Genomic DNA, 13149 nt, shown 5'->3' with positions numbered 1-13149 from the left:
TAGCCCTTCTGGTGGGCAGTAGAGATATCATATTACGTATGACTTAAATGCACATTTCACTAAGTAGTGAAACTGAACTTCTTTCATATATTTATTGACCATTTGGATATCTTCTATTTTGAAATACCTCAGTGGTTTTTTTTTTTTTACTGAGTTGTCTGCTTTTACTTATTGATTTGTAGAAATTCGTTATATACTCTTAATGAGCCCTTTGTCTGTTATCTGTGTTGCAAATACTTTCTCCTAATGTGTGGTTTATCTTTTTTACATTCCTACTGGTATTTTTTGATGAACAAACATTTTAATGTAGTCCAATTTATCTTTTTTTTTCCTTTTTTGTGTCTTTTTAAAGACATCTCTGCATGCCACAAGATCATGAAAATATGTTCCTACATGCTTAAAATGTATGTATCTGAGATCCATCTGGAATTGATTTTTTGTGTTATGTGTGAGATAAGGGCCAAGATTACCTTCATTTTTTCCATAAACATGTCAAGTTGGTACCAAGTATTGAAAAGACCATCCTTTTCTCACTGTAGCATGGTATCATCATTGTCACAAATTAGATGACCATATATATGTGGACTCTGTTTCTGTACTCTCCTGTCCATTGGTTCCATTTGTGTCATCATACTGTCTTATTTACTGTAACTTTATAATTAATTTTAATATCTGCTATTGTAAGTCCTCTAAGTTTGTTCATCTTCTTCAAGATTGCCTTGGCAATTCTTGGTCCTTTGCATTTTTATGAAAATTTTAAAATCAGCTTACCAATATCCACAAAGAACTTCAAATTTTTATTTAAATTTTTTAAATTTTTATTTAAATTTAAAACCTTAAATTTTTATTTAAATTACATTAAATCTATTAATTAGTTTGGGGAGAATTGCTATCCTAAATACTGAGTCTTCCTATTCTTCAACACATTTAGGTCCTCTTTAACTACACTTGATAGAACTTTATTGTTTTTATATTAATTCCTTGGTGGGGTTTTTTGATGCAGTAGTAAATGGTGTCTTTTTTTTAAGTTTTCCATTTCTCTGTTGATAGCATAATAATAATAATATAATTGATTTTGTGTACTGATCTTGTATGTAGCAACCTTGCTACATTCACTTATTAATTTTATAGTTTATAGATTCTTCTGGATTTTCTACCTATTCAATCATATAATTTTTGAATAGTAAAAATTTTATTTCTTCCTTTCTAAGCTTTATGAATTCTTTTTCTTTTCCTTGCCTATTGCACTAGCTTGGATCTCCCATAAACATTAAAGATGGTGATAGTAACACTCATATCTTGTTCCTGACCTCAGGGGAAATCCTCCAGTAGTTTTCTTCCTGTTCTTGAGGGGAATTCTTTCAATGGACAGTTTTATAGAAAGTCTTTATTAGCTTAAGAAAGCTCCCTTCTATTCCTAGATTTCTAATGTTTTATCATGAATGGATGTTGAATGTACTTTATTTTTAAATGATCTGTTGTCTTTCTTCCCTCACTAAAATGAACACTCTACAAAGGCTTTACTGCTGCAACACCAGCAAGTAGGACAGTGCCTTTTGAAAAAAAAATGAATTAATGAATAAATGATTGAATGAAAATAAAATTACCTTTATTTTAACTATTAGTATTTATATGGAACAAGGTCAGAGAATAAAATTTGACCATGTTGTGTTGTGAAAGAAAATCACTCTAAATATTAAGAATAATTAAAACTTTTTCCCAAACATAATAGAAATATAATAAAGCACTCCTGGCAACTCAGTTTTTTGCCCAGTGATGAATGCTAAAGAATGACTGTAGGGCTTCCCTGGTGGTGCACTGGTTGAGAGTCCGCCTGCCGATGCAGGGGACACGGGTTCGTGCCCCGGTCTGGGAAGATCCCACATGCCGCAGAGCGGCTAGGCCTGTGAGCCATGGCCGCTGAGCCTGCGCATCCGGAGCCTGTGCTCTGCAACAGGAGAGGCCACAATAGTGAGAGGCCCGCGTATGGCTTAAAAAAAAAAAGAATGACTGTAGCCAGTGGCTCTCCTTCATTCTTGTTTCTGAAAGATTTGTCCTCTTTCCTTACTTGGGTACTTCCCACAGCTCACAGTAGGTATATCCTCTCTCTAAGCCAGGGACAGTAGAACACAGGAGGAATCTTAGGAGAAGGCTTGAAAGAGTTTTGTTGTCTGTATAAGACCTGCAAGCTTCCACAAAAGTTAGCTAGACTTGTCTAAAACCAGTAAAATCAGTTTTCAATGGGAACAGATATAAAATTTAATACTCTGAATCCTTCAAAAATTAAATATTGTAAAGTTTAATTGAATTACACGGCCTTCCTTTCTAAATGAGTAACTCCTTTTTCTATTAAAAATTCTATTTTATTCAGTCTTTAAGGGAAGGAGAAAAACAGCACTGTCATACTAGTAAGACTTCATTTCAGGAGAGGGTTTCATCTTGTTTGATGTACTTTACTTTTTGAAAGATTTGTGCATTTTGTGAGAAATAGAGAGATGAAAGAATAAAAATTATAGTTCCCTTTTAGTGAGCAGCACCATATTCTAGGTACTTAGCTAAGCACTTTTCATGTACCTTTTCACTGAATCCTAGGAGTTAAAGAATGTGTTACCTTGTTTTCCAGATAATAACATAGAAACTTAGAGGGGCCCAAGGTCATATAGCTACATAAGTGTAAAAAAATACTCTTAACTGGGCTTCCCTGGTGGCGCAGTGGTTGAGAGCCCGCCTGCCGATGTCGGGGACACGGGTTCGTGCCCCAGTCTGGGAAGATCCCACATGCCGCAGAGCGGCTGGGCCCGTGAGCCATGGCCGCTGAGCTTGCGTGTCCAGAGCCTGTGCTTCGCAACGGGAGAGGCCACAACAGTGAGAGGCCCGCGTACCGAAAAAAAAAAAAAAACTCTTAAGGTCAGTCAGATCCCAAGTCTTATGTATTAGAAAAAAAAAATGGGTTTTTATCATTTAATTGGCAATCCTTGATTAAGGAAGCTGAATGGCAAAAGGTTCCTTCCCCTTATCTATAGGTTCTTTAGGTTTGTATATTTTCGCAAATCACTGAGAACCAACAGTATTTGTAAATTCTATCACAGAATTAACAATGTGAAGAGCAACGTTACATGAATTAGTAAATGCTAATCTTATTTCTAAACTCCACATTTGGTCAGTGAATGATGGTTAAGGGTCCTGAATTTAGAGTTGTGTAATCTGGGTTAGATTTCAGGTTCTGAATTCAGGTTCTATCCCAGTATTCCCAGTGACTTGTGACAAATTACTTTGCCTCTCCACATATCAATTTCCTTATCTGTAAAATGGCTGTTAGCAGTAGCCCCTAGCGCATAGGGTTGTAGTGAGAATTAAATGAGACTATACTTGAAAAACACTTAAGACAGTCTCAATCAATAATGGTTTTCAATATAATATCAGAGTAGGAAATACTACAGATAAAATACTGAAGAGACATGTTATTTAAATAGACATATAATAAAATAATAATTTGCATTAACTATAAAATTTCAGTGTAGTTTTGTAAGAAGAAATGACACTTAAAATTGAGGAATTTGACTTCTAGTTCTTCTCTTTCCATTTCTGGCAAAAGTGTGTAAAGTGGAGGAATAAAGGAGTAGCAAGAGGCCAGCACAATCCAACCATGAATAACTACGTTTCAACTTTTTTATCATGATGTTTAAAGTGTTAGGCAACAGACACTTGTTCTCAATATAATTAATTCTGATGTAAAACATCCCCAAAGTAGGATTAAAGGAAATCAGATAAGAGAGAGTTATAAAGAAAAAAGGAAAGGCATACAGTTATGCCTACTATGATTGTATATGTCTGTTGACATTGTTTGTCTGAATTTTGCATGATTAAAATGTATGAATATTTTAATAGCAGATTTCACCGTGATATTCAGGAAAGGACACCAAAATACCTGAGCAATATTTCCAAAGAATTCTGAAATCTGTTGTGCTGTCCTCATAAATAAACTTTGGGTAAAGGCCAACTAGAAAAATGAATAAAGAGATAAGAAGAAGGGTGCAGGAAAAGATAGGAGTCATAGGAGACGGGAAATAGAGATTAAAGGTAGTAGGAAGGATGACTTTTCATAAACTAGGAAATCTCAGCTCACTTTTCCCAGGGGAGGTGGAAATCAGAAATGAACTGATTACTGGGAAACCCCAAGAGACATCTGCCTATTTTCAGCATGGGAAAGTAAAACTGCAACAAGTAACTGACTGTAATCTTAACTAATATGGTGTCCTGAGGACGTACAAAATGTTAAACAAGAGGAGAGTATGTAAATAGAGATGTTTAATTGCAGGGAAACCAAATGACATCATTCTTATGTAAAAACAAAACAACAACAACAAAAAAAAAAAAATCCCAACATGTATTTAAGCATCACCAGTCACACATAGCTAATATTTCTTTACCAGGGCCGCCTTATTTACCTCCTAAAAGGTAGCAGGACGCAAGACTTCGCCATGATTGGGGTCATCAGATATTCTAAGCCCCTACCTCCATTTTCCTATTCCTTTGCATTCCTCTCTAGATGGCTTCCCAGAGCTGTAAGATAATCACTCAGAAGCCCCAAGAATGCTCGATGTGGGTGACTCGTTTATCAGGCCAGTCAGTTAATATAATGGCTTTATCAGTTCTTACATTCTCTCTCTTTTTTTTTTTTTTTTTTTTTGCGGTACGCGGGCCTCTCACTGTTGTGGCCTACTCCCGTTGCAGAGCACAGGCTCCCGACGCTCAGGCTCAGCGGCCATGGCTCACGGGCCCAGCCGCCACGCGGCATGTGGGATCTTCCCGGACCGGGGCACGAACCCGTGTCCCCTGCATCGGCAGGCGGACTCAACCACTGCGCCACCAGGGAAGCCCAGTTCTTACATTCTTAAATACAGTGTCCCCTCTGCCACATAACACTCATGTCAGTGCCCCCCCCCATATAGTATTATAGTGGAAAAAAAAAAAAAAAACCTCACAGAGACATGTAGAAGAACAGGAGCAAGAAATACAGGAGGGAAAGACATGGGCATTTTAGGTTACCCAGTATGTGCCGGGACTGTATAGACACTTCCTCCCAAATAGAATAAAATAGGTATTGCTATCCGTATGTTTTGCCTACATGAATACCAACATTAAAGGGGTTATGTGACTTGCCCACAATCACACAACTCAAATGTGTTGGAAACTACAAATAAACTAAAAACTTCTGACTCCAAAGGCTATACTTGTTCAACTATACTGTGGTAACATGACTGTATGATGAAGAGGAAAAAATAAGGGAAATAAAACAGATTCAAGTTAAAGATGACCTTTACAGAGAGAGAAAAAGTTCCTTCATACCAGCAGAGTATTGCTACTTAAGTATATGAAAGTGAAATTGAAGACTTTCCTTGTTGAAAGATTATTTTATTCCACTCAGTCTATATCACTAATTCTGTTCTTCCTGCATACAGTGGAGCAACCATACAGCCTCATACTACACCTTTATCTTTGGTCTCCTTCACTGCACAGTAAATCATAGGATCTGATTCTTTTCCTATCAATAGGCTCTGCCTTCCTTCTCTTGGAAAATTAAATGAAAGAAGAGTGGTAACAAGCACCGGCTCAGTTGGCTGAGCCAGGGAAGCAGTCCATCCTCCATCTTTAGCCCCTAGCGCCCTATTAGAAGCAGTCACATCAGAACTGCTATTGAAAATATGAGAGGAGGTTTTTTTCTCCACAAAGAAGGGACATCATTTGAAGAAATCCCTGTACTAGGACCTTACTGGATTCAGTGTTGTGGCTGAAGTTAAAGTGTGGCTGCATAATTTTGTGATGATTAATATCATTTTATGATATGCCAGGACAGGCACCTTAAACTGCTCTCATTTCATGCTTTATTAAAGAAACTCTGCCTGGGGAAATACAAAAAGAGACTCCTACCCCCTCACATAAGTTAGAGAACTGTGTAATTTCTCACACTCAACTAAACTGCAGGTCGTGGAAAATGGGGGAATTAAAACAAGCTCAAATATGAAAAATCAGAGGAACAACAACAAAGTTGACTGTCAAGGAAGCAGAGGTCTCTTGATGGAAAGTTTGCTTCCAAGAACTTGAGAGAAAAGGGCAAACATGAGGAATATAAGTAGCACCAAGGAGCGTGGTGGTACTTGGATTGTTTTACAATGACTTCACCACTTCTCACCTTCTTTCTATCACTGTCTTTGCTTTCTCTTTCCTTCAGTTTTCTCTCATTTTCTCAATAATAATTCCTACATTTCCCTTTTTTCTCCTTTTTATGCCTTAGTTTTCACTAAATATATACTGAGTACGTTCTTCTCAGACTTAAGGAGTAACCCAGATAAATTATGGAATTATTTTGTTGCAACTGTTGTGTCACAACCATGTCTAATGATCAACCATTAGAGCTCTGCTGCACATTTCCTCACTCATATTCCCTTGACTACATTCCCAACTTATCCCCCATTCTCTCCAAACTGCAAATTATATAAATATCCTAAAAGTTAGAAGTTCTAAAGTCCTTTGGAATGGTTGTGTACTTCCATCTTGCAGTGATTTTATATCCATGTCTCATGTTTTAAAACTTTAAAAAGGGTTGTATCACAGTCTCTGGGTTTTCCCCAAGTAACAGATTTTCCTTTGTTACATTTCATGTTCCAAGTCTTATATGTATCTAAGATAGTATAAATGGTACCTTCTAAATATATATATATATACGATTACATAATTAGATGCACAGACGGATGGGTGGATGGACAGATAGATACACAGATAAACAGGCTATCAGTATAACTAAAATTAATTGAATAATCTTTCTCCTTTCCTCCCCCACCCAAGGAACTGAAGAGGAAGATGAAGGGGATGACCGTCTTTTGGGGTCTGTGGATGAGTTCTGGTGGTTTCCACATATGTGGAGCCACATGCAGCCCCACCTCTTCCATAATGAGTCATCTTTGGTGGAGCAGATGATTCTTAACAAAAAATTTGCCTTAGTAAGTAACTCACTTTGAACACTACATTGAACTAATGTGCACTGACTACAGAAATGACCAGCTTTTTATACTGAGAATGTCTTAGAGGTTTTTGGCATATTGGCACTTTTTAAGCAGGCTTTTCTATGTGATCATTAGAAAAATTTGGTAGTACATCCTTTCAGTATGTGACTTTTGACTTTGTATTGGGTGCTCATCACCATGCTTAATGCTTTGAGGGGTCTACTTTAAAAGGAACTTCGCAAGACACGCACAGGAATCAGTTACGTGACATTATGGTCAGAGCTCATAAAAGATGGTTCCCATCCAGAAGGAGCTTCCTGCTGCACTGCAAAAGAAAAATATACACATAAAACAAGTCTCCACATAGAAAGCAAACTTATGGTTACCAAAGGGGATGGGGGAGGGATAAAGTAGGAGTTTGGGCTTAGCAGATACAAACTACTACATATAAAATAAACAACAAGGTTTTACTGTATAACACAGGGAACTATATTCAATATCCTGTAATTAACCATAACAGAAAAGAATATGAAAAAGAATATGTGTATATATATGTATAATTGAATCACTTTGCTGTACACCAGAAACTAACACAACATTGTAAATCAACTGTAGTTCAATCTTTTAAAAAAGTCTCCAATAAAATGAGATATTCCAGGACCTAGTACCAAACCGTGTAGGCATAAAACCTACAGTTCAGAGAAGTAAGTGTCATTGGGAGTGCCCAGGGAAATGTTGTGCAAATAGGAGTTTAGGTACACTCTGAAATAAGAATAAGATTTAAGCGTCAGGGAGATTTTATAGTTAAATGAGGCTGAGGGAAAACACCAGGTAGGAGACCATATTGTGGGTATGAGGTAATGAAGAGTCGACCCAGAAAGGCAATAGAATTGGGAAGAAAACCATTTCAGAGACATCACATACCTATAATACAGGATGGAACATTCACTTGACTGAGCAGGATACACTGTTTTATACTATAGGGATTCTGATTCTGGACAGAAGAATTTACAGTAAAAGCTCTAATACATACAGTACATTGTAGAATGTGCTTGTGATGAGCGGAGACGGTATAAAGTGATTAACAAGCCAATAAGGCTTATGTTTGGGGTGGGAAGGATGTTTTATCTTTGTTTCTATGAATTATTCTAATGGGCACACAAACTTGTGGAGGGAGTCCAGACAAGGAGTTGTTTATTTACTCAGCATTCTCCCTCCCTGGGCAGGGAGTACTTTGGGGGCAGGAACTATATTCTGTCTATCACAGTTCCTAGCTCATAAACGTACTCCGTGAGTATGTGTAGTATAAATGATCAAGGCAGCAGAAATTACCACTCAAAAAGCAAGTGAAGTGTAATATATCTTTATTTATTACAGCATTTCTCTTATTTGCAAACCCCAAAACTTACATTACAATGTTCACAGATCATGTTGTTAATAAATCTAAAACCATCAAATCATGTTTCTAGGTAAATTCTACTAAATGTCGACTAAACCTAGGGTGCAAAATAATTAAAATACACTACACTGGTTAATTTGGATATGAGTTGGAAAATTCTAAAATATAACCACTCCACTGACAGACAGAAAATGTTTTTCTAGAGATTTGAAGTCCTGACCCCAAAACTAGAAATGACTGATTTGAAGTATAATCTGCTCAATTTTGAGATTTCCTACACATACATGCCTTTCCTAACGTTATAGTTCCTAAACCCTGAAGATATACTAATTCCATACATACCTGCCCTTAACATATTTACACTCTAAAATGGCATAGAGAGATTGTGGCTGTACTCTGTGGAAACAAGAGCACGTGTTACATCTCCCTTGGCTGGCCACCCAGCCATGTTAACTATTAGTTTTTTTGGCTAATCAGAATTTAAGAAAGTACTGATGCCCACTTGCCCACTTATCATGGAATGTATTCTACATAAACTTCTAAAGCCCCAAGATGTTTTAGTTGAAACACATGATACCTCACTCAAATTTGTACAAGAAAAGGTTAGAATTTATAAAATATATTGCTTTTCCCATGAGGATATAGAAGACCAAATACTTATGGGTAGTATCAGGAGCTTGTACTTACCTTTTAACTTCAGTCTATTCCCCAAAATAGACAGCTTCAAGTATACCTTTGCCAGGCATTGATATTTTGTCAAGAAAGCAAGAATAGTGTCCTACATGCTAATATTGTATATATATTTTGACAGTATTTGCAAACTCCTGTGAGACGGAGAGCCAGTATTTTTTCACCAAAAGTATAAACAGGAATAGTAAACAGCATGTAAAAGTGGGTAAACATTGCCACAGTTTGTAATACAGAGCACTAAAAATCCCCTCAATGCAGCAAACATTAATTCTATGATCTTCAGAAGTCTAAAAGACTGCCAATATTAGCAACATTAATCAGCAAGAGAGGATGTGGAGAAGAAAATTACTTTGTAGTTTATTTTTAAATCTGTGGAGAAAGAGAGGAATTTGTAAAAGAAGAAAATACATAAAGTAAAAGAACGTACCAATAAAAGATAAACTAAGAGGTGAGGAGGAAGATTTTTAGGTTTGTTGTTATTGTTGTTTAGGTAGCCTTCAAAGAAACAGTTTATCAAGGCAGATTTGATGAAAGACATAACATTCACTGTTATATTCTCCTGAAAATAGAACATTATCTAAAATAATGGTATTCTATTATGACTTGGATGAATGAATCAATGCATGCCAATATTATGGTTATACCTGACAAACGTAAATACTTGAAAGTACATACGGTAAGAACCGATGCACAGGAGTTATACATTTTTTGGAATTCTCAGCTACAGAGCATCATGAATTGAAAGAATAATTCAAAATTGAAATTTAGTCATTCTTAACCTCAAGTGCCAAGCAGAGGATATTTCTTAAAAATGTCATTCCTAGCTTCAGGTTGACAACCCAAATTATGGTCCTTGAGGCAGTAGAGAACATTCATAAAAGTTTAATCAAATACAGAACTGGTCTGTTTTTTTATCAGGAGAGGACACACATGAAAAGAGGTTGAATCCAGGGTCAGTCCCTCCCCAGCCATAACAACGTGAAAGAGAACAGAAGCATTTGGGAACAGTGATTAGTACATAACACACATTCAGTAGATAACAGCTCTTGCTTTTATTGTCATTATATTCAGTATCATAAAACTGCCATCTTCAGTTTTTACCTAGGTTCCTGAGGTGTTTAGAGTGACAGGTAAAAGGGACAAAAATCCTCAAGTTTAAAAGCTTATTTTGTCTTGGAAGGACATTTGGTTCTTGTGAATTCTACACATTTTCTAATGCGTGTTAACTCTTTTACTTCCCACTAAGGCATTAGGGTTACAAAGCTGCTTTGCTGCTAAATTTAAAGATGTAATAAGAAAAGTTCAAGTGTTTTATTTTCTTTTTTTATGTATTCTGTATTATTTCCTTTAATTCTTACAGCAACCCTGAATTGTAAGTATATTTATTCTCACACTATAGAGAAGAAAACTGAAAAGTCAGAGAAATACAGTGACACACTCATGATGATAAAGCTCACTAGTCGTAGAATTTAAAACCAGAAATCCTGGGGACTTCCCTGGAGGTCCAGTGGTTAAGACTCCATGCTTCCACTGCAGGGGGTGCGGGTTCGATCCCTAGTCGGGGGAATTAAGATCCCACAGGGCACTTGGTGCAGCCGAAACAAACAAACAGAAAACCCGAGAAATCCTGGTTTTCTAAAATGGCATAAATTGTGATCTCCAAGTTTCCTCACTAGCCTCCCAAACCAATTCACACATGTAAGTCTAGATTTCTCTTTTGCCTGGTAATCCAAGGGGGTATCTGGTAATTCTGCTAACATAAGAGGAGTTGAGCGCTAGAGGTGGAACTAATAGGGCAACTTTTCCCTTGGGTTCCCAAAGGTTCCCTACAGTAGGCAGAGGTTCTACAACATTGGGAAGGGAGACAAACAACTGAATCTGAGGAACTTTCCACATGACTATCATTTATCATGTATGGATATAGAGTCTACTCTTATTCAAAGAAACTATTTTGGAGGAATTTTGCCTCAACTCTCGTCTCACTAGATCTAAGAACCAGCAGTATTGTGCTGATATTGCATTTCTAAATTGGGTCACGTTCTGCTTTTTTCCACCAGCTTGGAAGCTCTAAATTTAAAGATGAGCATGCGTGTTTCCCAATGAAGGAACTGAAAGACATACAAAGAAGCAACTGGGTGTTCACACAAGACTAGAGGCCACGGATAAAATGTAATATTCACACGAGTGATTGAGTTAGAGGACACTTAAACACTTTTCTAGCTCAGAGAATCTGAGACTATGATGTAAGGCTCTTTGGTTGGGCCTTCTCTATCACCATCTACAGCCAAACACCTGCTATTTTCATTGAATTTTAGGAAACACATCTGACCTATTAATCCTTTTGCACAATGTCGACAGTTCTGTCTCACAAGGGAATTTAATGTCCGTTTTAATTTACTTTGAAAGCTCTGTCTAATTGCTTACTGTGGAAGGTCAAGCAAATCCTTTAAGCAAACTTGCATTTGATGATTACAGCCATCAGGAAATACAGCTTTAGAGGTTGATTAGAAAAATATTTTTAGTTATCAAATATGGGCTAATTCACTTATTACAATGAAATTTCAACAGGGGATTTTTTTTGAAAGGTACCATTTTTGAGGCAAAGATTAATTGTAACGTTAATTATTGACCTACAACACAGTAGAAATATCTATTATACAGTTTTTTAAATTCCATTGGAAAAATAAATTAACTTATTGCATTTAAACCTCAAAAAATATCATCAGTATATATACTCTCAATTGGAGGATTGAGTTTACATTTTAGTGAATTCTGGTAGTTTAATTTTTAGAGATAAATAATTAGTAGAAGTTTTATCATAGAACTCATTGCCAATATCAAGGATACTTAGCATTGTTTACAGACAATACCATTACAATTGGTAGTAGTGAAACAATGTTCCCGATCCTGAAAACATAAAATCTTGCCCAGGATTGTACTTTTTGATTGTATTGTCATTATTCTTTCAAACAGTGTCCTTTTCCCCCCTCTTTTCCAAGTTGAGCAGAACCCACTAATTTACATTAGCTGAAATGTCTAGTATCAATTATGCAACGCTTTAGGTTAGTGAGCACATTAACTTTTCTAAAATGGAAATAAAGATTATAGTATCAAATATAAGTTAAAATATATTGAAAGACTTGCCGGCTTAAGGAATATATAATAATCTTTTAATTAGTTTGCTTGCCAGCTAGAGAATGAATGAATGTTATCATTTTTACTTCAGAGAAGCACTTTATTAAAAAGGGACATTAGATTTTCATTTTATTGATATTGAAAACAAAGTATAATTCTAATGGTCCTAATAGAAATAGAGCTCAACTCAGGATGCACAATGTCTAGTCTGAGCTGGTAGACCACTTCTGGACTAACACAAACTGCACAGTTAAGAAAGACACTAGCCATTATTCAGAGCAGGTTGGCCAATATGGTGAAGTATATAATTTACTTCACAAAAAGAATGTCTGAAGGAACTTGGAGAGGGCACGAAATAGAAGAGAAGACTAAGGGATATATTATCAGGGTTAATATTAAACTGAAAAGTACTGGTATGGCAATGCTAGTTATTACAATATTGAAAAGCGTCAATACCCCCAGTACCACCTCAGACCCTCCTGGTGCATGTCGCAAACCTCCCAACTGAAGGGGCCTGGCTCGTGGTCTCCAACATCCAGCTGCAGCTTTACAGCTGGCAACAGGTCTGACTGATCAGTGGATGGCATGCTGGCTGGTAAATATTTTGAATGTTACCCCTGAATATGATTAATCAATCAATGAAAGTAAAATCCTCACAAGTGCTAACTTTGTGTCTGCTTTGGCTTTTTCGTATCTTCCACTCCAAGTTCCCAATCATTCAGTAATTTCTGTGAATTCTTCCTTTTGTACCATATCCTACTCCATTTCAAAACTTTCCATCCCCACTCCACTTCCAAATTTTTGATCCTACATCTGGATCATTGCAGCAGCATCCAAACTAGTCTCCCCAATTCCACATTCTTTTCCTTTAATTTATGATCAGATCAGGGAAAACTATGAAACTTGAAATTCTATTATCCT

At 36.6% G+C, this 13149-nt stretch overlaps 1 protein-coding gene across 1 annotated transcript in view; it reads left to right on the top strand.

Moving 5' to 3' along the window:
- LOC103078588 (N-deacetylase and N-sulfotransferase 3) overlaps window positions 1-13149 on the top strand; it is a 157471-nt gene that overhangs the window by 64446 nt on the left and 79876 nt on the right. The window contains exon 4 of the mRNA XM_007464857.1: window positions 6847-7001. Coding sequence (XP_007464919.1) covers window positions 6847-7001 — 155 coding nt within the window. The remainder of the gene's footprint in view (window positions 1-6846; window positions 7002-13149) is intronic.

The sequence above is a fragment of the Lipotes vexillifer genome, unplaced genomic scaffold (genome assembly GCF_000442215.2).
Source record: "Lipotes vexillifer unplaced genomic scaffold, Lipotes_vexillifer_v1.1 scaffold231, whole genome shotgun sequence".
NCBI classification, from domain to species: Eukaryota; Metazoa; Chordata; class Mammalia; order Artiodactyla; family Lipotidae; genus Lipotes; species Lipotes vexillifer.
This window is presented reverse-complemented; position numbering and strand designations above follow the sequence as displayed.